Source organism: Eriocheir sinensis, chromosome 14, assembly GCF_024679095.1.
Source record: "Eriocheir sinensis breed Jianghai 21 chromosome 14, ASM2467909v1, whole genome shotgun sequence".
Classification (NCBI taxonomy): domain Eukaryota; kingdom Metazoa; phylum Arthropoda; class Malacostraca; order Decapoda; family Varunidae; genus Eriocheir; species Eriocheir sinensis.
Window position 1 is genome coordinate 11,803,907 of NC_066522.1, and position 23,474 is coordinate 11,827,380.

A 23,474-nucleotide genomic window follows, 5' to 3' on the forward strand; every position below is an offset into this window, starting at 1 on the left:
CGCCCGTTTTCTCTCTACTGTAGAAAACGGTCGGCGGCGGTCTGTCAAACACCCCACCACGGCCGCTGTCTCACGCCGGGCCCTGAGCCACTATTTAGCTGTGTTGTGCGTCCATTACTCATCGACAGAGTGTTGGAGTGCTCCTCGTACCCACGGGAGTGTCCGGGCCGGCGGTAGGGGGCGGAAGGTGAGTGTTAACCGGTGTGTGGAAGTGGCGAGGGTGCTTCAGGTGGAGGCCCATCCTGGAGAACGCCCCGCCCCCTAGGGTAGGAAGGCTTGGTTAGGGTCAGCAGGGCCAAGGCTGAGCCCCTCTTCCTCCCCCTCCTCACAGAGTCCTCAAGGCTCGTCATGCCGTGCCCAATGCGCGCCACAATCACAGTCAATGCAATGCTTCAAAGCTGTGCCTACACTTCTAGACTATATAGTGCCAGTATTATGTAGAGAAGTAAGACTGCCATTAGGGGATAAGCATATACTATAGATTTGGTGTGCACTTTAAGCAGCCAGAAGTTCCCAAAATATTCTAATTTATACTTTTAGGTGTTTGACTTGTTATAAAAAAATAATGCTTGTTTCATATTCTCTTGTTTCTCTTAATCTCAAAATGTTCTAAAAGATTAGATTTAATGTGATTTTTAAGTTGATTCTCACTTGGAACAATTTGACTCATGATGCTGACACCTCAGGGTTTGAATTCAAATTATATTCCTCATTGTCTTTGCCCTCATCATCATGTGACACCCCACATAGGCCAGGTGGGGGTCCAGACAGTCATGTGATATACGGTACTGATGAGTGCTCCAGGAAACACATTATTAAGGAGGGTCAGTCCATGACCTCAGCCTCCTTTGTCATTGGAGTTTTTTTCTTTTTAGTGCCATGAAGGGCATGCATTCACAAATTTTTAATCTCCTTGTTTCATGAAAAATATTTCCTTGTATTGATATTTTCTTTCCTTGGCATGCTATTCATCTATAGAAAACCTAAGGGTTAAATGAAATAAACTCACAGATGCTTCCATTCAGCATTCCATTATGGGTGAGCTGTGCAGAGATCAATCTGTGCATAATTTTTTTTATTGCTTTTTATAGCAGATCAGCATTAGTACAATTATAAAATCGCACACCATACCATGCAAACACTTTTTACCTTTTCATGGTAAGTAGGATAGACATTTATCTTGCTAAAACTAGCTGACTTATGCCTTACCACAAAACAAAGCTGTGTCAAGTATGCCAAGATATTCCTGCTGTGTTTTTGGACATAAACTAATCATGAAACCTGAATTACCTTATAGAAAAAGTCTTACATAAGACTTGTTTCTATTTCATTGATATAAATGACTTCTGCCATAAAAGTCTCATCTCACATTATTTAGTTTCCTACTGCTTCTATGAAGTTTCAAGCAGTATTTATATCACCACCTCATATTTGTGCTGTAATATCACCTGTCAAGGAGCATAATATATTGTAAGGTGTGCTTGGGGGCATATGCTATAACTGCATGTGGCCTGAGTGCTCATATCTGTCTCAGTGGCCCTTGGGCCTGTGGTGGGGAAGAAGAAGAACCCATTTCCTTAGTACACAAGGTAAATATGGCATCTAGGCTACCACTTTTACCGTCTCCTGGCTTCCCCAGGTACCCATTTATTGAACAGCCTTATAGGCTTGAACTAATTACTTGCTCTAGATATGTGTATTCCTTTACTGCCAAGTGTTTCATTCCCATTCATTATTTGTTGTCCTGCCAACTGATTATCAAACATTACCTTTGTTTTCTTCATATTTATCTTCACACCTAACTTCAAACTCCCTTTATTTGCCGCAAGACGAGAGTGCTCAGAGCAGAAAACAATGGGAATGGGGTCTCAGTCTGTGTTGTACACTCGCAGAGGTAGCACCCGCGTGCTTGTGTCTGCTTATGTTTGTTACTTACTTACTTGTTACTTGTGTTTCTTATTTATCTGGTCCCACTTCTGCCGAAGCGCTCTGCAGGACTCACATATTTTAATTCATTAAATTTTCAATATTGATCACAACTTATATGCCGTCTTAATTGTCAATGTTTCCTTTCCATGTTGTGCTCTAGAGTGCGTGCGATCTATATGTTTTCAGCACTACATTTGTAGTGCGGCGACGGCCTGATGAACGAGCCTCCCATAACCCACTTAGACAGTGGGGTACCTCTTTGGCCGACTCGGTAAGGGGTGGCTCTCCCGTCACGCTGGTCGCGGGTTCAATCCCAGGCAGCCGGGGAATACCCTCACTCTTGATTAATTTCTCGTGTTATTTCGATACACGCAGAGGCCGTGTTGAGAAGTAGGAAGGATTTAGAAAAGAAGCTCGTCGGGGCATTACAGTGGTGGCATAGCGGTGGGATCCTCTCCTGCAGTTCTGTGGAGCTTCCCCGAAGGGGTAACAGGTAGGATGGCCCATGCTCCGAGGTTGATAGAAAATGGGAATGTTGGAGGTATGTCTAAAAGGGACATTGTGGAGTTATGTCTCAAAGGGACATTGTCAACACACAGAAATTAATCTACATGGGGGGAAAGCCGTGTAGTGCGGCGACGGCCTGATGAACGAGCCTCCCATAACCCACTTAGCCAGTGGGGTACCTCTTTGGCTGACTCGGTAAGGGGTGGCTCTCCCGTCACGCTGGTCGCGGATTCAATCCCAGGCAGCCGGGGAATACCCTCACTCTTGATTAATTTCTCGTGTTATTTCGATACACGCAGAGGCCGTGTTGAGAAGTAGGAAGGATTTAGAAAAGAAGCTCGTCGGAGCATTACACATTGTGCATTCATTTTGGTTTATGAGTTTTTTGGTTTGTGAGCAAAATTCTGAAACAAATTAAGCACATAAACAGAGGTATGACTGTAGTTGCTTATTTACTCCGGTGATTTTTTTTGACAACTTGATTGATAATGTGGAAGTGGTCAGTTGCTGGGTATCCATTACAAAATCCATCTTGTTCTCTTGACTAGTTTGAATCTATATAAAATAGTGTTGCAATTACATTGTTTGTTATGCTAGTGCTGAAAAAAAATGTAGCTAGTAAGGAATAGACCAATTGGCTGATAGTTCTTTCAGTCTCTTATGTCATATTTTGGTGGGAATTAATATAATGGCGACATTTTTCTGTGCTGTAGTAAGTTTGTAACTGGAATAATTTTTGTATAAATGAAATATTTTTTTATGGATGACATTGCATTATCAGAATTTTTTTCTTTTGATAGGACTGGTGTAAGATGAATGTAGGATTGTGTAATGCTGCAGTGAATGCTGCAGATGGTAATGCTAAAAGCAGAAATGTGAAAATGGATTAGTGAAACAGGTTGGTATTCTACTGGATTTTGTGCTCAAATATCCAGTGAAAGCTAATACACTGATGGAATAAGGAAAATATTAGTAAGAAGTTATTCCATCTGTGAGACCTTAAAACTGGTAGATTAAAGCTATAAAAAATTAATAAGAAACTAATGAATGGTAAGAGGCATGACATTACATCATTACATCATGGTGATTTTTAAAATAGCAAAACATACCAACGATTGTATGATAAATCACTTTCCATAGCTCAAACGGTTTTATTTAAAGATAGATAATACACCCTCAGGCACATTTTTAGTATCATACTTGTGCATGATGTCATGATGTACGAGATTCCTATCCCGGGACAAGAGAGGTCAGGGATATTGGAAGTCTCCTGAGGAGATTGACTTTTTAATTCCCATTAGTGAATTTTCTTTAATTTTTTTCTAATTACGTTACTGAAATAATCATGATCCCCTTAATGAAACTGCAGTATCCTCCATGCACTTTATGATTTTGGACAAAGCTATATATATATATATATATATATATATATATATATATATATATATATATATATATATATATATATATATATATATATATATATATATATATGTGTGTGTGTGTGTATCATTCACTATGGTCTAATTATGCACTGGACTTGCATATTCCAGCCAGTACCCTCCTCCAATGAGCCAATGCTCAGTGTTCGGGCATGACGGGAACCTCACATCACACCCCCACACACCTGAGAGGTCATATACAACCCCTGACTGACACTCGGTAGTCAGTACCCATTCACTGCTGGGTGGAAAGGGGACATAGATTAAATGAGACTGCTTCTGGAAATCGAACCAAGGCCCTCTTGGTATGAGGCAAGTGTGTTAACCAGTGCACTGAGGTGTGTGTGTGTGTGTGTGTGTGTGTGTGTGTGTGTGTGTGTGTGTGTAATCCACCACGGCTGTTGGACTCGTAAACGTCAGCAGGTACCCTCACAACATGAGCAAGTGCCCTTTATCGTCGATCTATGGTTACTGCCAGGACCTCACACACCACACACCCCATCCCCCTTGCTCAAGGGGGGCCAGTAACCACCCTAGTCAACTGAAAGAATCCAGCCTGAGCGGGCTTGAAATGCCGCCCTGTCAGACCATGAAGCCTGGCAGTGCAGTGCTCTAACCAGTTGTGCCACAGTGTGTGTGTGTGTGTATTTACCTAGTTGTATTTACCTAGTTGTGAAATACAGGAAAAGAGCCGTACTAGGCTCGTGCTGTCCCGTCTCCATAATGCTTATTATCCAGTTTGGCTTTAAATTCATGAATCGTTTACCTAGTTGCAGTAAACTGGAATTGAATTATATAGCACTTATGTTGTACTGTTTACAGTCCTACTCATAGAAGGAATTAGTTTCCCAACATTCCTGCAGCAAAAGGAGAGTTCAACTCCATCCAGACTCACGTTTCTCTGTATTCCCTGCTTGGTAAACAGCATCCATGATGTGAAAAGAGACTCAGCCGTATCACTAATTGTTTCTGTTTGGCATGGGTTTTGAGTTTAGGATCTTTTCTTTTCAACCAAACTTACTTGCAACTTTGCCACCTGGCCTTGTGTATATTCACCTAGTTGTAATTTACAAGAATGACCTTCATTTGTAGATTCTCATCTCTAAATCTTAGTTTGTCAATTGTATCCTTGAATTCATAAATATTTTTGGCTCAAGCTCTCTCCCTTTCAAGGTTATTCCAGATGTCAGAGCATCTAATGTGAAGGCTATGTTTCCTGATATTCCTCAGGCACCTTATTGTTCTTCCTCAGCTTCTTACCATGACCTCTTATATTTCTAGTGTCCTATATTAATAGGTCATCCTCATTGGTCATTTACATTTCCTTCGTTATACTGTGCACTGTAATCAGATCTACTCTTTTTCTCCTCTCCCCCAAGGTTGATACACTCACTCTTTCCAGTCTCTTCTCGTATGTCATGTCTCATCAGTTTGACACCATTATTTGGCTGCCCTCTGAATTCTTTCTATTTTCCTAGGATTTTTCTTTCTGTGTGGAGGCCACACCACTGCTGCATATTGCAATCTTGGTTGAATCACCAACACAATCAGTTTCATCACATCCTCATTTTTATATGTAATGCCACTGTGATGTGTGTGTGTATTTACCTAGTGTGTGATACATACATCTACACTCATGGGTCTTGTCTTTACATTTCAATCCTTTCTTTTAGTGAAGACACTGTTAAACTATTATACTGTGAATCTTTTCTGGTAGTTGGTTTAGTCGTTCTTATAGTATATAATTAGATCATACCATCATTTAACAGTTAGTTCAGAAAGCATAGTTTCAAGCATATGTGATTTATTTGATATCAAATTGTGCATATATATTAATTTAGTGCCTAACTGGAGGGGGTTAACATGAACTCAAACCAAGTAGATATGTATCTTTGTTGCAAGAAGCTATGTATTCTTCATTATGTCACATTTAGAAAAAAAATTACTGATACTCTTGCCTATAATATTAGGATTCTAGAATGCTTAACCTTAAACTCTACAACAGATTGCTCAGAGAATTGTTTCTAGTAAATCCTGGAAATGGTTGCCATTTTACTTTTCCCCTGTATAAGAAAAATTATCATCTGTAGGTAATGGAGTACCACTTGTAAGCCATAATTTCAAACTTTGCCCCACTGGAAGTGCAACTAAACCTGTTGTTTCATTTAAACGGCCCTGCTGCACACGACTTTCTACTCATGCTCATCCCTATACTGTCCAAACCCCTTATGCAAGAGTTAACCAGCATCTCCATTTTTTCATTCCCTTCACTGGTAAACTCTGGAACAGCCTTCCTTCGTCTGTATTTCCTCCTGCCTATGACATGACCTCCTTCAAGAAGAGTGTATCAAGTCACCTCTCCACCTGAAATTGACCCCTCTTTTGGCTACTCTTTACCTTTGTCTTTTGTAGGAGCGGCGAGTAGCAGGCTTTTTTTTTTTGCACTTTTTGTTGCCCTTGAGCCGTTTTCTTTGATGTAAAAAAACACAAAAAAAAAGATTAAGGGTTTAGTCTTATAAAATTAGGCATTCCTTTAACAGCTATTAAATACAAAGCATATATCAAAGTTACAAAATCTAAATGTGTCTTATTGACAAAGTAGTAAAAATTTGTTGGCAGCTGACCAAACAGCCCATCTGCAAGGGTCCCTTCGGCCAGGGAAGCTGATGGCAACTGATTCCTCTTGTTAGTAAACCTATCTTGGGAGGATCGCGCTGTGTCGAGAAGTTGAAGGAAAGTTACTGTCATTCCCACATGCAATATAAAATATAATTGAGATCAGTGTAGCAATTTATAGTGTGTAAGAACATATCTATCTATCCATCTATCTATCTATATCTATCCATCTATTGATCTGTCTATCCATCAATCTCTCTCTCTCTCTATCTATCCATCTATTGATCTGTCTATCCATTAATCTCTCTCTCTCTCTCTCTCTCTCTCTCTCTCTCTCTCTCTCTCTCTCTCTCTCTCTCTCTATCTATCTATCTATCTATATATCTATCTATCTATCTATCTATCTATCTATCTATCTATCTATCTATCTATCTATCTATCTATCTATCTATCTATCTATATATCTATATCTATATCTATATATATCTATATATTTATGTATATATATATTTATATATATATATATGTGTGTGTATATATATATATATATATATATATATATATATGTATGTATGTATGTATGTATGTATGTATGTATGTATGTATGTATGTATGTATGTATGTATGTATGTATGTATGTATGTATGTATGTATGTATGTATGTATGTATGTATGTATGTATATATATATATATATATATATATATATGTATATATATATATATATATATATATATATATATATATATATATATATATATAGACAGATAGATAGATGGATGGGTAAAGGTAAGTTGAAGCATACGCTATCAGCTGCGCGTGACCGCGGTGCTCATCTCAGTACCATTGGTTCTTGAGGCTGTGGTGGGTGAGCATGGTGAGGACTCATTAACCCCTGACACAAGGCGAGTGCAACATCCGGGTCATCTCAGTTGATCAATAAGTACCAAGGAAGGTTGCACAGTCGTCTTGTCCCTCCTCTTATGTTTATAGTGGTGAGAATGGTGTGTGTGTGTGTGTGTGTGTGTGTGTGTGTGTGTGTGTTGTGATGTCCCCGTAGTTGCAGCAGTTATCTTAGTGTACGTACATGCAGCAAGGTCAGAAGTAAACTGCTGACGGCCGGTCTGGTGGCGGGCTCAGGAGGGAGATCAAGTATTACACACCATGGCTGGAGACCGGGTCACGGGGAGGAGGAGGAGGAGGTTATCTGAGTGTCTTCAGGCCAGAGATAACGAATGAAGCGTTACAGCAGACGCCAATAGAGGATTTTAAAGATTAATTATTTACATTTAGGTTACTATATTTATAGTCATATTTTCTGAAAGTGGACGTTGTGCCAGCTTTTGACCTATCATTTGAACGCCGTTGGGATATCTCTTTGGCTGGAGACGTGGCGGGGTCATGAGATCGGCTGGGTGGGTCCGTCTAGGTTTGTGTGATAAAGCTGAGGCAGCGGCGGGACCCTTCGGCCGGGGGAGGGGGGGTAAGAGGACAGGAGAGTGAGTGCAGGGAGATAATGAGAAGAGATCGTGGTGGTCAGTGCGGCGCCGCGTCCAAGCAAGGCATCTTACCCGTCACACCTCCACAGTAACGCCGGGACCCGTGGCGCTCGTGGGGACGGACGCTGGTGCCTCCGGTCATCATCGTCATCATAAAAAGCTGGAAGGAGAGAGGGCCGGGCTGCTGCCAGGGCCGCGACTTGAGCCTCCGTCATGGACCGCACCACCAACGTTCTCCTAATCTTCCTGACTTTCTTCGGTAAGTTCATTTTTATTTTATTTTTATTTTTTATTTTTTAGCGACAATTAGTTAGGTGTGTGCAGCAGGTTCAACAGTCTTACCAATGGCCAGTCTTTTCTTTTAGCTTTTAGTTATTATTATTATTATTATTATTATTATTATTATTATTATTATTATTATTATTATTATTATTATTATTATTATTATTATTATTATTATTATTATTATTATTTTTATATTATTATTATTATTATTATTATTATTATTATTATTATTATTATTATTATTATTATTATGATTATTATTATTGTCATTATTATTTTGGTTATTGTTGTTATTGGTATTCCTCTTCTTACTGTTGTTGTTGTTACTGTGGTTGTTGTTATGAACGTTTGAAAGTCGTGTTTTGAAGTAATGGTGTTCGCCTTTTATCGTATTGATTTTAGTTGTATTTTTCAAGATATATGAATTTGGATAGTGGCGTTATGCTCTATAAGAACCTATTTTGTTATCCATCCTTTACGCGCTCCATACCTCGTTAAATGTAACAAGTTTTTAGCCGTGAGCGTATCGTTGATTTTCTTTTTTGGACCTCTGTTGGACGGGCGACTGTAGGTGATCCGAGTTCGTAGGTCACCGGCCAGGGGCAGGTAGAGAGTCACTGTCCTGCCGCGTCGATGTTTGGATTCGTGTTGGTGGTTGTGGGTGATACTGCCGTGTCTGGTATTTCCTTGGCCGGGAATGGAGGTAGCTCAGCAACCTCGTGAGTGATGACGTCATGGAATAAAAGCACGGCGCACGCTTGAGCTGAAGTACGGGGAAGATGTGAACTTTTTTTTTTCGCATATGTGGAACCACAAGAATTGAACTCTGCTTGTTGAACATTTAACTTGACTCAAGGTATAAGCACTTTACTATCCATGCTTTAGATTCCACCTTTGGCCTAGGTCTGTGCCCAGGGAGGAGAGAGAAACTACAGTCAATAATATTTAATTGTAGGCGTTACAAAGTGCCAATGATCGGATGAGCAAGACCGAGAAGACGGTTTCTGTGACCACGAAAGCTTATCACAACACTCTTCAGCGGCTTTGTTACTCACTTTTATCAGGAACCCGGGCACCGCGTCCCCATACAAATACTTTAGGATCAAGGACTCAAGTATGGTGAAATGTGTCCAAGTTCAAAGTACAAATATTGGACCCATGGGCTGGCCTGGGTAGAGGCTGCCTTGTTTGAGGCCGTGGCTTGTGTTTAGCATCAGATTATACCTATATCCTTCAGACCATCTAGTAAGCTACAAACGACGGTGATAAGTCTTGAGTTAAAGCCTTGATATCAGCGAATTTTTTTCATGGTCATTGCTATCTAATCGAAGTGACGAGTCTGGGCTAAGTTGCTCATCACTCGGGCTACCTCTGACGTATGATACAAAAGGCAACGTGCCAATAACAGCCCGAAGTAAATAACGTACATGAAAACATCATTCATGTCTGTATATTTTATTACGAGTGATTCTTTCTCTATTTCGCAAACCGTCGTAATCTTACGTGGCATCTAGTGAGAGATCACGCCGCGCACACTGAGTAATCGCTTCACGGCTGGCATTTCCCGTCGTGCTTGATCAGTTGGCAGGATTGTCGAGGGGAAGGGGGAGGGGGAGGACGAGGTGAAAGGGAGGCTGCAGCCTACTCTGTGGTGGAGGCGCATTGTGGGCGGCAGAAGTGATAAGCGAGTAAACCGCGGATGTATTGACTAACATGATCAAGACACGCGTGCATCTTGGAACTATATTTTATCATTGTGTGGCTTTAACCTGAAGTCGCCTATGTACTCACTTGGCATAGCACTTATCATATGGTGTGCCACTGCAGTTGTAACGCTAACATATCATGTATATATATATATAGATATATATATATATATATATATATATATATATATATATATATATATATATATATATATACACCATAGACATTTAATCGAGGCACTGTATTATTAGTTTTATCTTTGCGTTTATTCTTTCCGCGTGGGTGCGAACAGTAGGTGTTCAATGTTCAAGATTTATATAAACTTTTCCGTGAAGATACTGACGCGAGATGACCGGAGGCGAGACAAACAAGGCGTCACCACATGGTGTCAGCATTCCTCTGGGCGCCGGAAATCTCAATTCCTGAGAAGAATTATTTCAGCGTTGTCTTAACCCGGGAACGCTGGGCATGGCATCTCATAATTTAGGAACAAAGGTTTATTCAGCATTTCTCTAACTAACGCGTCAATTTTTCTCTGGCTATAAGTGAGGCTCGTCTGCCTCAGAGAGACAGATAAGGAGACAGAGCTGTCATAACTCCTCTCTTCTAATTGACCTTTTAGTATCAAGTTCGCTGCAGTGTTGCTTCCTTTACTATTTTTCGTTATTTTTTTGCATTCTACTTGGCCTTCTAAACCTTTCAACTGCACGCGTCCACCTCTACCTCGGCTGCCCTGCACAAATTCATTCCTTTATACAGTTCAGCTTCCTAGTGCAAAGTTTCCCAGTATATCTGCACTCCACCGCGTTTTCCCTTCACAAGCCGATCTCTGTGCAGCTCAGCTGCTTAACGCGAGTCAACCAGTGTATCTCCACTCCACCCTATTCACCGCACGGCAAACTCTGGACAGTCACACTTTCCCCCCATTTACGACTTTTCAGTAGGGAAGTATCAAGACCCCTCGGGAAATTGAATGTGAAAATCCTCTTTGGCACCTTTCCAACAACTTGCGTGTGTGGAAGCTGGACGTTGCGGAGATATATTTTTTCCCCTTTCTCCCCCATTGCATCATAATAAAAATACGAAGGTACCTACTCCCCAGCAAATCATTAGAAGGAACGTAACCTCGTAAAATAAAACAACCATATCCCACTTAATAAAAAGTAACGTAACTTCCAACCAAATGAATTCAGGGTTAGTGACTTTTCTATACGTCAATATAATCGAAGACACGCCATCCCCGCATAGCCTAATAGCAGGGTCGACGCGGTATGAATAGAACTGGAGTGTGTGTGTGTGTGTGTGTGTTTCTCTTGTCTGCCTGTCTGTCTGTCTGTCTGTCTCGGGTGGTCATGAGTGAGTGAAAGAAGCGTATCCTGTTTAGGTAATGTAGAAAAGATGTCCATCCCTTCCTTCCTCTACTCCTGTCTCTCGTCTTTCTATTTTTTTCTCCGTTTTTTCTCTTCCGGTTATTATTATCTTCCCCTCTCCCCTATTTTTTTTTTCAATCCCATCCCTGTCTTTTCATTCCTCTCCTACGCTTTTACTCTCTCTCTCTCTCTCTCTCTCTCTCTCTCTCTCTCTCTCTCTCTCTCTCTCTCTCCTCGTTTTTTTTCTTCGTTCTCCTTCTCCTCCGCTTCCATTTTCCTTCCCCTTACCCCGTACGCTTTTACTCCTATCTCCTCCTCCCCTTTCCTCTTCGTTTTCCTATTCTCTTAGTTTTCTCTTCATCCTCTTTCTGTTGCCACCACCACCCACCTCGCCCCCTTCCCTCCATACATGATACGGCTCCATCCTCGCCCGCATCCATCCATTCATCCATCCTGATCCGTCCTTGCCCCGTCGCCTCCCTACACCACCACCATGACCTGAATGAGACTCCATAATGTAAGGCTTTCCGTACTTGACCATACGCCACCACTGCCACTACAGCTATTATACCACCATCGCCAGTAACCGCAATAACAAGTCTTTTATTAGTCATTTACTGCATTTAACGCCACCCCCGATGCTTGTCTCTCGCATGATAGTTGTGTGTGACGTGTCGTTCGGTGGCTCGTAACTGTAGTATCGCGATAACACGTGGAGGAACAAGCCACTCAAGCAGGCCACGTGGAGATCGCTGAGACCGCCTTTTAATTTAACCTTGGTCACCATCACCTCTGCCGCCACCGCCACCCACGTCTGCTCTCCTCCGCCCCCTCTGCCTCCTTCACGTAGGGTGTTCGAAGGTGGTGTTGTGTGTGTGTGTGTGTGTGGTAACAAATGTATGCACGTATATTGAGTTGCATCGTCCTTACTTACTTATAAGAGTTGTGTGTTTACTGAGCAGAAAGACAGACAAGTTATACTCTGTTGGAAGGTCAAGGTATAGGTTTACATCTCCTCCTCCTCCTCCTCCTCCTCCTCCTCCTCTCCTCTCCTCTCCTCTCCTCCTCCTCCTCCCTCCTCCTCCTTAATCTTAACATCACACGAGGCCTTCGGTGATACGCCAGGCAGGTATGTTGTGAGAATTATTGGCCATATTCTTCAACATATCGGCGCTCAAGTACGCATATTTGGCAACGCATTCGTAGGATTTCTGGGTATTTCCATGGGTACTTTAAAAACCCTGGTGGTAGTGTGCCCCTTCTGCACCATAACCCCCCAAAAAAAACAGTCATTACATCCCATTTAATCTTCTCTTCGGCCTTTGGAAATAGTTGATGTGAGAGGCGGAATACCAACCATTTAATTACTCACGGATACGACCAGGGGATACGATGGCAGCTCATACACCGCGAAACACATGGGTCGTATTACAAGACATTTCGCCGCCAAAGAACACATATTTGACAAGGCTTTCGTAGGAGTTGTGGGCATTTCCAGGAGTAGTTTTATGACCCTGGTGGTAGTGCGACCCTTCTTCTGTACCGTGAACCTCAAGAAACACCCATTAGAACCCGACTGACCCCCTCTTTGACCTTTAGAAATAGCTGATGTGAGACGCGAATGTGTCTTACAATACCGACCATAATTTTCCGGCTGCCATAACGCAAAGAAACAGGACTTACAACACCACCAACGACGATACTTACAACATAAACATTAGGAGCCACAACCATAGCATTCACAGCGACAACCACGACCCTTTATCACCTGTCCGTCAATGAGTAATCAGTCAATCAGCGTTGGCCGTGACTGCCTTGGCCTCGTCCAGACCCACCCCGGAGATTTTGTTCTTTGGCGTGAGAGGGGATGGAGGAGGAGGATTAGGAGGAGAGGTGAAGGTTGACTAACACTACTTGCTCTTTAAGACATTCACTGCATTTAACACCACCTTCGATGCTAGTTATGTATGACGTGTTGTTTGGTGGCTCGTTATCTGTAGTATCCTGGTAACATACGGAAGGAACAAGCCACACAACCACCTCTACCTTCCTATAGTTCACCCACTTACCCTTCATCCGTTTTGTTCCATGGCGTAAGAGGAGGAGGATAAAGATAAAGCGTGGCTCTTAAGGGTGGTATTCTCAGACGCTCCCTCCTCTCACAACATATATTTCCAAATGCCACAAAGGCTATTAGAAAGGTTCCCATGAGTGTTTTTTCACGTTCATGGTACAGGAGCTTTGTCATATTGCCACCAGGGTCATAAATCTAGCCATGGAAATACCCACAACTCCTACGAAAGCCTTATCAAATGTGGGTGTGTGAGCGACAAAACGTTTAAGTATGTGACCCTAAAATCCTCTCCTTGCTCTCTTCAGTACCTCCCTCACCCACTTCCCTTCCATTTTGTCCCTTGGCGTGATAGGAGAAGGGGGAGGAGGAAAAAGGAGGAAGAGGAACATAAGTAAAGGTTGACACTACTTTTCTTGCTCTCCTCTACCAGCTCACTCCCTTTCCCTTCTTCCTTCACGCAAATTGATGATGGCTGAGGTACCGGTGGATGTTGAGGGTGGTGGTGGTGGTGGTGATGATGATGTGGAGGCGGGGACGTGGCGGTGGCGAGGTGGCGCATCCTGGTTGGCTGGAGCTTATCTTTGGTGGCCCTGAACACGTATATATAATTATCGATGTTGTCGCTGAGATGTGTGTGTGTGTGTGTGTGTGTGTGTGTGTGTGTGTGTGTAAGATAGACAGAGGGAGAGAAAGAGATAGGGTGGGGGAGTTTACCTACACACACACACACACACACAAATCAGAGGGGTCATCTTCCACGTCCTCGTCGCCTCTTCTTCGTTCTCACTCGGTGGTTATCCGTTCCTGTGTGACCGAACTGCGCTTAAGAAACACTGTCACACGTCCTCCCCCCCCCCCCCCCCCCACACACACACACCAAGAATTTCCTACTCCCTCCCATACCTGACCGAAGCTCCCCGTTCCCTTCCAGCACCCTTTTCTCCTATTATTTCCTTTTTCTTGTTTTCAGGCACACCCAGGCACCCATTCTAAACAGTTCTTTCTCTTTCTCACCTCTCCCTCTTCCATTCCTTTCCCTTCTCTTATTTTGTTCTTATTTCCAGGCGCATTCTGCACAGTTTACCCCGTTTGTCACCTTTCCCTCCTCCATTCACCTCTTCTAATATCATTCTTATTTTCAAGCGCATTTTATATAGTTTCCATCCATTCCTTTCCTCTCCCTCTTCAATTCATCATTTCTTCTTATATCATTCTTATTTTCAGGCGCATTCTATATAGTTTCCATCCATTCCTTACCTCTCCCTCTTCAATTCATCATTTCTTCTTATATCATTCTTATTTCCAGGCGCATTGCAAACAGTTCCCTCCATTCCTTACCTCTCCCTCTCCCATTCATCCTCTCCTTATTTTATTCTTATTTTCAGGCGCATTCTATACAGTTTCCCCCGTTTCTTACCTCTCCCCTTCCATTCATCCTCTCTTTTCTTATTTTATTCTTATTTCCAAGCGCATTGCAAACAGTTTCCTCCATTTCTTTCCTTTCCCTCTTCCATTCACCTTCTCTCTTCCTTGTTTCCATTTTCTTATTTTCGGTTCCCTCAGTTTCTTGCCTCTCCTCCATTCTTTTATCTCCTCTATTTCATTCTTATCCTCAGACATATTTACTGCATTTGTACATTTTTTTATATTTATTTCTTCATCAGTACTTCCTTTCTCTCCTCTTATTCCCTTTATTTTCCCTCACTTTCTCCTCACCTTTCATGACACCTCTGGGCCTTGGTATTGTCTACATAGGAACATTTTTTATTGCTTCATCAAGACTTTTACCCCTTATTCCCTCTTTTCCCCTTTCCTCTTTCTCTTCTTTTTCCCTTTTCCCTTCTTTTCCCTTTATTTTCACCATTTCCCTTTCTTTTCCCCTTTCCCTTTTCTTTTCCCCTTTTCCCTTTCTTTTCCCCATTTGTCTTTCTCTTTTCCCCATTTCCCTTTCTTTTCCCTCTCCCTTTCTTTCCTCTTATTCCCTTTATTTTCCCCATCTCCCTTTATTTTCCCCTTTTCCCTTCTTTTCCCCTTATTCCCTTCTTTTCCCCTTATTCCCTTTCTTTTCCCCATTTCCCTTTCTTTTCCCCATTTCCCTTTTTTTCCCTTTATTCCCTTCTTTTCCCCTTTTCCCTTTTTTCCCCATTTCCCTTTTTTTCCTCTTTTCCCTTTTCCCTTCTTTTCCCCTTCTCCCTTTCCCTTTTCCCCTTTTCCCTTCTTTTTTCCTTTCCCCTTTTCCCCTTATTCCCTTTCTTTTCCTTTTTCCCCTTCCCATTCTTTTCCCCTTTTTCCCCCTTTTTCCCTTTCCCATTCTTTTCCCCTTTTCTCTTTTTTCCCTTTTCCCTTCTTTTCCCCTTTTCCCCTTATTCCTTTTCTTTTTCCTTTTTCTCCATCACTTTTTTCCTCACCCCTAATGATATCTCACGGCCTTGGTTTTATTTTATTTATATTTATTTCTTCTTCAGTACTTTATATTTTTCCTTTCCTTTCTTTCCTTATGTTTCTTTGGCTTTCCTCACCATTCATGACAGTTCAGGGTTTTGATATTATCTATATTTGAACATTTTTATATTTATTTCTTCATCAGTTTACACATTAACTTATTTTTCTTGCCAGTTCCTTTGTTTTCCTTTCCTTTATTTCTTTCACTTTTTCCTCGCCATTCATGTCATTTCAGGGTCTTGGTATTGTCTATATTTTCACATTTTTATATTTATGCACATTTTCTTCAACACTTTTATTTTTATTTTTCTCGTCCACTTTTTAATTTTTCTCGTCCACTTTTTTTTTATTTTTCTTGTCCGTCTTTTATTGCCTCGAGTGCCTTCTGCATGCCTCTTAACCCGCCTCGTTTATTTCTTTCTTTCCAGGAACCCTTTGTCAGCAGGCGCCAGGTAACCTCTTCTCTACCTGCATGTATTACTACGTGTCTGTGTCCTTCCGTCCTGATATTGTACTGACTCGTTCTTATTTTCCAGCCGTAGTGCCGTAGTTCCTCTCAGCTGTTGTGTTGGGGTCTCAGTGTTCCTCGTTTGAAGTAGATTATTTTTATTTATTGTATTTGCCTGCGTCTTTTGTGTGTAATATTTGCGTATGTGGGTTAGCTAGATTTGTGTGTGTGTGTGTGTGTGTGTGTGTGTGTGTGTGTGTGTGTCATGCACCACAGCGGCACCCACTCGTTGAAGATGCGTCAGCGTGGGCGGGGCAAGCACGAGGCAGGGAAGCAGGTACAGTATAACACTAAGCACTTATGGCAAGAGGCGGGAACCCTTTTAAGAATGACTTCGAAAAGACTGAAGAGACAGAGTATAGCTTCTTATATAAGCAGCGTCGCTCAGAACCTAATGTTAAGCATGCATAGTCTTATTAACAAGTACCCATGTCAGGTTAATAGGGAAGTATGTAGCAGCGACGGGCCAAATTTGTGCCATGATATAAACCCCCCATTAATGAGGTTACGCTGAGGATGCTCCCCAGGCTGACCTTAACCAAACGGTGACGGCTCAATTGGCTGGTGCGAGACGTGGCACCCTCAGGCAGCAATTAAGGGTAATGGTCTCCGGGAACCGCAGAGCCGCCCACACTCACGCTTCAGATACTCACACATGAATATTACAGCCTCCTCCTTCCCCTCCGTGTGTGTGTGTGTGTGTGTGTGTGTGTGTTTGAGTGTGCCAAAGCCTGCAGATCCAGAATTGGTCTGCTTTCATACTCGTTTATACAAAGAAAATGCGAAATGGTGAGAGCAGTAGCGTCATCTGTTACTGAAAAACAGTTTAGAGTAAAAAAAAGCAAAGTAAGAAAGAAAAAAAGCAAAGTGGTCGTGGAGGCGGCCGTGTGAGTCAGGGAGGGATGGCCGACCGCTGACCATGAGTCCCTCGTGTCCTCCTGTGAGGATTGAGGCCGCCGGCTTTTGAGGTCCCTACTTTGGGTCGGCCCGGGGACTTGCCTCTGTAATCTGCAAGTAACTGTGCAACTCATTCATGCGCTCTGCTCAGGAAATGGGAGAGTAGAGCACTTAACCCATTTATTAGTCATCTCAGTCAGTGCTGGAGCGTGCACTGCTGGAATTTAGCTGTGTCCTGTACAGTTCAACAACGGCGTCCAGAGCGTAGATAATGGACCAGTATACGCATCACCCCTAATGATCTCGTCTTACAAGGGCTTGGAACTTAGTGATATTAACAAAAATCCTGCAAAAGAGGAGTGCTTTATTGTTTGGCAGCGAGCCACGTCAGCCGGGTGCTGGCGGGTCCGGGTGAGGCGGTGGTGGGCCAGCGGCTCAGTGACTGAGCCGCTGAACCTCTCGCCGCCAGGCCCAGGTACAGTTAGGTGCGGGAGGTGAGCGGTGGAGGGTGGCCGTCTTCCCTCTTCCTCGCGGTGCACTGGTGTGACGGGACGCTGAACGGAAGCCCCTTCGTACGGTCTCTCTCCAGTGTGATCCTCAGACGCGTGTTATTGTTTGTCAGACTCACCCGTCAGGCTTTGAAAACTGTATGTGTCTTGGCGCTGCCGTGTTTTTAGTGTAGATAGAAGACAAGTGTGATTCTATTGACACTGTATCACACTCTGGATATAAAAACAACAACCAGAGCAAAACCGTTCCCGGGAAATCATATATAACAGTGACAAGGGCGAAGTGAAACAGTGCAAGGTCTTCGTCGGCGTCCTGTGGGTCTTAAGCTCTTGTGTTGCGGCTCGTCTCGTCGGTGTATCGTTCCTCGCTTTGTGTTAAGTCAGCGAGGCCTTACGAGATGCCGCTGTGAAGGTGCTCGTAGTAGGCGATCTGTGACGTGCATTCCAGCGTGGCCGTGAAGCTGTGTGTAACGTGCTCATCCCCACCTTCATCGTTACCCTCCCCAGCGCCTCCACCACCACAAGTCACACACACACCCCGCTCGTGTTCGTGCCTCCACCGTGCCATTTTCTCACCACCAAAACTCACCCAAAGCATATTCATTACCTTCACCAGTCACCAGAACCACCACAAGTCACCCCGCTCGTTTGTTCCTCTTCCGTGCCATTTTCTCACCACCAAAACTCATCCCAAAGCATATTTTTTCACCACCACCACCACCGCCACAAGTCACCCCGCTCGTTTGTTCCTCTTCCGTGCCATTTTCTCACCACCAAAACTCATCCCAAAGCATATTTTTTCACCACCACCACCACCGCCACAAGTCACCCCGCTCGTTTGTTCCTCTTCCGTGCCATTTTCTCACCATCAAAACTCACCCAAAGCATATTCATTACCTTCACCACTACCGCCACAAGTCACCCCGCTCGTGTTTGTTCCTCTTCCGTGCCATTTTCTCACCACCAAAACTCACCGTTCTCTCTTCGTGCCATTTTCTCACACCAAAACTCACCGTGTTTGTTCCTCTTCCGTGCCATTTTCTCACCACCAAAACTCACCCAAAGCATATTTTTTCACCACCACCACTACAAGTCACCCCGCTCGTGTTTGTTCCTCTTCCGTGCCATTTTCTCACCACCAAAACTCATCCCAAAGCATATTTTTTCACCACCACCACCACCGCCACAAGTCACCCCGCTCGTGTTTGTTCCTCTTCCGTGCCATTTTCTCACCATCAAAACTCATCCCAAAGCATATTCATTACCTTCACCACTACCACCACAAGTCACCCCGCTCGTGTTTGTGTCTCCACCCGTGCCATTTTCTCACCACCAACGCTCACCCGTAGCACATTCATCATCACTACCACCACCACCACCACCACGAGTCGCACCTCAACCAAAACTTTCGCCACCAACACCATCCCTCCCTCCACCACCAAAACCAATACGGCTCACCTCGGTTTTTTTTTTTTTTTTTTTTTTTTTTTTACAGCAAAGGAAACAGCACAAGGGCACAAAAAGAGGAAACAACAATAAAAAAAAGAAAAAAGCCCGCTACTCGCTGCTCCTGTAAAGAATCCGAAGAGGTGGCCGAAAGAGCAATCAGTTACGTGAATGGGTTTATTCCTCTGCCATGTCATATTGCTATCGAAAAACGATACCAGTAATTGCATCATTTTAAGTACATAACTCCGTTCAGACTTATTCTTTTTATGATGTGATTCTTCCATCAGTAAAACGTAGCATCACTTTTTTTCCACCATCACGAGTTGTTCCGTTTGGTTTTCTTCCTCTGGCGTGTGACCTCACCTCTACAGCTTACCCCGAAGGCATCCACATCACCACCACCACCACCACCATGGCATCCAGCCCGTCCTGTCTCGCTATCATCTTCCAGTCGCCCAGACCTAACCATCATCACTCTCTTCTCCACATGAGTCACTCCGTTCGGCTTTCTTCTTCCTCTTTGTGTTCTTCCCACCAACGCAGTCACCCTCCATTCTTTAGTAGTTCTCCAACGTTATGATTTTGCCGTCACCGCTCATCACCATCACCTTCATCACCACAACAACAACAGCCTCCACCACTACCATCACCATCACCTTCATCACTACAACAACAACAGCCTCCACCACTACCATCACAGTCATCTCCTTTGTGGATGTCTTTTTCTTTCTTATGACCCCATCGCCGGCACAACATACACCCCCACCCACCCACCCAATACCACCAAATACCCATGCCGTTAGCTATTATTTTTTTTTCTCCGCGTCATCACTCCACCACCATAACATATATTTATCATCAGCCCACATTGTTCCGCTTGTCTTCATGTCTCTTTCCTGTGACCTTAACCCCACTGAAGACAGCCATCGCCACCAGGGCCCAGGTTTGGTGTAGGAGGAGAGGGGGGTAATATGTTTCCACGGACCCGGTACCCGGCAGGTATATACCATGACTCGAGGGGAAGGGGAGACAAGACTGTTACTTTAAAAAGAGCAGGATACATAAATATTCGGGAGTTAAAAGGGATAATGGAAGGCATAGATTGTGGAACGAGGTTGGGTGGTAGGGCAGTGTTGCTTTTAAGAACAAGATACCTTAAGATTCGTGAAATAAAAGGGAATATGGGACTCATACTCCTCAACATTTCAGCGCCCTAGCACACATATTTGACTAGGCTTTCATAGGAGTTTTGGGCATTTCCAGGGGTAGTTTTATGGCCCTTCTTGTAGGTTGATTGGTGTGGTGTGGTGCAGGTCGTGTATGTGTGTTTGTGTGTGTGTGTGTGTGTGTGGTAACAATTGTATGCACGTATATTGAGTTGTATCGTCCTTACCTACTTACAAGAGTTGTGTGTTTACTGAGCAGACAGACACAGACAAGTTATACTCTGTTGGAAGGTCAAGGTATAGGTTTACATCTCCTCCTCCTCCTCCTCCTCATTATAACCCGACTAATCTCCTTTTCGGCCTTTGGAAATAGTTGATGTGACAGGCGGAAGCGTCTAACTTAGGGTCGTATTACAAGACATTTCGTTGCCCAAGAACACCTATTTGACAAGGCTTTCGTAGGAGTTGTGGGCATTTCCTGGAGTAGTTTTATGACCCTGGTGGTAGTTTGACCCTTCCTCTGTACCATGAACCTGAAGAAACACTCATTAGAACCCGACTGACCCCCTCTTTGACCTTAAGAAATAGCTGATGTTAGTCTTATAATACCGACCTTAGATTGTTGAATGCACGAGGTTGGGAGGTAGGAAATAAAAGAGCAGTGGGAGGTAAGATTGTGTCTCGAAAGGGGAGGAGGAGACAATGTTACCTTTAAAGAGCAGGATACTTAAAGATTCGGGAGATAAAAGGGAAAATGGGAGGGTAAAGATGGCCAGGGTTCATTATACCCAGCGCGGAGGTCCCGATATGGATGGCTGGATGGCCTGCTAACCACCACCACCATTACCACCACCACCATCAGCAGCATCACCATCCTCACCACCACCAGGGACCACCACCACTACTCTTCCCTTTCTATTTATTCCTCGATCTCACAGTCTTATCTCCACCTGCTTAAGCCTTGTCTGGGGGGCGAAGATGTTATTTATTGTTTCTTAGTGCATATGTGGGCTTTTTTTTATTATTATTTTTTTTGTGTGCCCTTGAGCTGCCTCCTTTGTCGTAAAAAAAAAATATATCGTCACCCTCATAAAATAATCGCCTAAGTCATTTTTCAGCGATTTCCAGGTTTTTGTCTGCATCAATTTTTCATCATGTGACGTCCGTTTTTGTATAGTTGCCTTCGTCATTCAGGGTTTCAGTGTTCTAGAATTGGCCTTTTCATTTCTGCCTAAATATTAAGCCAAATGAGATAATGACAGTTCTTTTCCTATTTCCTGTAAAGTAGAAAATATTGACTTTGGCGGTTTGCTTACGAAGGTGACGATTGAGTGTTCCAGAATTGGCCTTTTCATTTCTGCCTAAATATTAAGCCAAATGAGATAATGACAGTTCTTTTCCTATTTCCTGTAAAGTAGAAAATATTGACTTAGGCGGCTTGCTTACGAAGGTGAGGATATGTAGATGTAAAAGTGAAAATACAACATCCGTCACCTCCATGGCCGTCTCACGCGATGGCTCCCCCCTCAGTCATTCTTGGAAGTGGGAAAATATTTACCCGAGTGTTCCGACCCGGATTTCCCGCGTGGCCCAACTTTCTATTGACTATTTGTTAATAAAGAACGTTGGAAAGCCGGTATTAAGGGGTGGAATGTCATTGTTGAAGTTGCTTAAGTGACAGTAAGTGGAGCACGCGTGTATGTCGGGAGTAAACAAGAGTGTGTGGAGTTTAGGAGGAGGAGGAGGAGGAGGAGGAGGTGGATGTGGTTGCTTGGGTGAGGATGGAGGTAAGGGGGACGGGGGACGTGGACTGACAGGTAGAACGGACCAAGAAGGGGACGAACGGACAAGCTGGACTGTCTTGGGGAAGCTGCCATAAAGTTTAGGGGGAACTCATCCAAGTTTTTTGGGGTGGCAAATGTCGCTGGAGTTTTAATTAAGTTGCATTCGGGTCCATTGGGGGAGAGGGGCGTGAGAGACTGACTGACGGACTGGACTTGGTGATGTTGACACACACACACACACACACACACACATTTCAGTAGCTGCATGACCGAGAAGCGTAACGTTCCTGCAAATTCTTTAACGTGCTTGAAAACGTTTGTCCGAGAACGTTTTTATTTTTTTATTTTTTTTCTATAGCTCGTGAATATCTGCGGGAAGACGTAGAACCATTAGTCAAGTTTATTTTATGGACAATAAGAACATGATTTTTTATGCTTAACTTCCTTTTTACATTTGTTTTTTATGATGATTTTTTATATTTATAATCATGCGTATTTGTCCTCGTAATCAAAACAGGAACTTGAACCACTAACAATAGCTTGCTCTTCATTGTAACATTTTCTGGCTATGCATTGATGTTTAGCTTTCACCACCTGGAAAGTAAGAGTAATAATGGTGAAGAGGTGAGGGGAAATAATCAGTCACATCAGTACGGTACAGTTCAATATAAAGTAGCACGAATGATACTGTAGCAGAAGAATGTGACGTCAGAAACAGTGCTACACGACGTAATGCGATGCGAAGACAATTCTGACCTCGTCCCAAATTGGAGTTATCGTGGTAGTTGATCCTATAGTTACACGGTAAATATGAAGACAACACTGACTTCATCCCAAATAGGAGTTCTCATGGTATTTGATCTTATAATTACACGCTAAATGGAATCGGTTTGGTGTGGAGAAGCAGCCTATTAAATTTGCCGTTCATTCCCTTTACCATAACACCGCCTTTTTCTGTCATATAATCTCAAACAGTAGTACGAGAAACCAAGGTAGTCGATCCTATGTAATTACACGCTGAATAGAATCAAGGAGTATCATGTGAAGGGGTCTGTCTATTGTTTGTCTCTGAACCATGACATTGCTTGCTGTTGGCCATTTTAGCATTACGGAGTTTTCTCTATATTAACACCTCTATACTAATGCACACAAACTAACGCAAGATCTCTCCCTCATCCATGCCCTCACCTATCCTTTATTATACCGTTATTTTTGTTTTTCTTGTCTCCGAACCTCTCCTTAAAGTCCATGACGCGGCATACTTTTGGTCTTTTCTTAACATGACATTTAA

At 43.1% G+C, this 23,474-nt stretch overlaps 1 protein-coding gene across 4 annotated transcripts in view; it reads left to right on the plus strand.

Annotated features, from left to right (window-relative positions):
* The first annotated feature begins 40 nt into the window (after positions 1-40).
* Positions 41-23,474, plus strand: part of LOC126998459 (microsomal triglyceride transfer protein large subunit-like) — a 43,721-nt gene continuing 20,287 nt past the window's right edge. The window contains exons 1-3 of one of the 4 annotated variants that reach the window (XM_050860164.1): positions 41-187; positions 8,082-8,251; positions 16,299-16,322. In XM_050860164.1, coding sequence (XP_050716121.1) covers positions 8,206-8,251; positions 16,299-16,322 — 70 coding nt within the window. In that variant the 5' untranslated portion in view covers positions 41-187; positions 8,082-8,205. Of the gene's footprint in view, positions 188-8,011; positions 8,252-16,298; positions 16,323-17,299; positions 17,848-23,474 lie in introns of those variants that run through there. The other 3 variants (XM_050860166.1, XM_050860165.1, XM_050860163.1) reach the window with 3 other exon arrangements.